The 996-nt window shown below is 37.9% G+C and overlaps 1 protein-coding gene across 1 annotated transcript in view; it reads left to right on the forward strand.

The window, feature by feature from the left end:
* Window positions 1-996, forward strand: part of LOC100533282 (CaM kinase II alpha) — a gene marked incomplete in the record, with an annotated part of 154,372 nt that overhangs the window by 112,286 nt on the left and 41,090 nt on the right. Inside the window, 1 exon segment of the mRNA NM_001204585.1 lies at window positions 658-760. Within this exon segment, the coding sequence (NP_001191514.1) occupies window positions 658-760 (103 nt within the window).

Raw genomic sequence — 996 nt, forward strand, 5'->3', positions numbered from 1 at the left:
GTGTGTGTGTGTGTGTGTGTGTGTGTGTGTTCGCGTTCGCGTTCGCGCGCGCGCGGGCTTGCGTGCGTGCTTGCGCATGCGTGTATTTATGTCTTCCCTTTAGGATAGCGAAATGAATCAAACATAAGAATGCAATTGTATTTAATACAACAATGAGCGCTCTTGAAAAATCATATGTAGATAGAAAAAGTATAATTACGTTTGTGAAACAATGAGTTTAATATTCATGGAGGTACTTATTACATTGTCATATTCTGTTGAACACAACTTAAAACAAATCGTAAATGTACATTTTATTTAAGAAACCCCCCAACTCCAGAATGAATGTTCTTGTTATTCTTGCTTTTAAAACATCATACTCTAGACACCCGATATTTCCTTGTATCTCTTGGTTGGCTCTTATATAGCCATTAGGAGCAGTCTAGAGGGAATATTTCGAAGGAAATTACCGTAAGGAAACTGCACTGTTCTTCTTCGTATGTGTTTTATCTTTGTCTAGGATTGTTTTAATTCATAACACAATGTAAACGATGATTAGTGCAGGTTCTGCAGTAGATCTATGTTGCATTTCAATTTTCTTCTTGTTTCTTATAATTTCGCCCATTTTGAATTTTTTAAAAGACGTTTATATGTTGACATTTTCTTTTGTGTCCACAGCCCGAAAATCTCCTTTTAGCTAGCAAAGCCAAAGGTGCAGCAGTGAAACTTGCAGATTTTGGGCTTGCCATCGAAGTACAAGGAGACCAACAAGCTTGGTTTGGTACGTGTTTGATAGACTAAACATATAGATCTTTGTATTTTTGTGTTTTGTTTTCGGGTGTGGCTGTTGTTGGTGGGCTAGGTGACTTCATTCATTTCTTTCTGAATGCAAAAACATTGTTCAGCCATACCATAGATCTAGCTACTGTCTCTCTGTCCACAATTATTAAGTGAAATGTGAAAGTTGTCCGGGCCGCAAGCAGCAGATAACCATCAATCCAACTGTAGGATTCTCTC

Source organism: Aplysia californica, unplaced genomic scaffold, assembly GCF_000002075.1.
Source record: "Aplysia californica isolate F4 #8 unplaced genomic scaffold, AplCal3.0 scaffold00047, whole genome shotgun sequence".
Taxonomy (NCBI): domain Eukaryota; kingdom Metazoa; phylum Mollusca; class Gastropoda; order Aplysiida; family Aplysiidae; genus Aplysia; species Aplysia californica.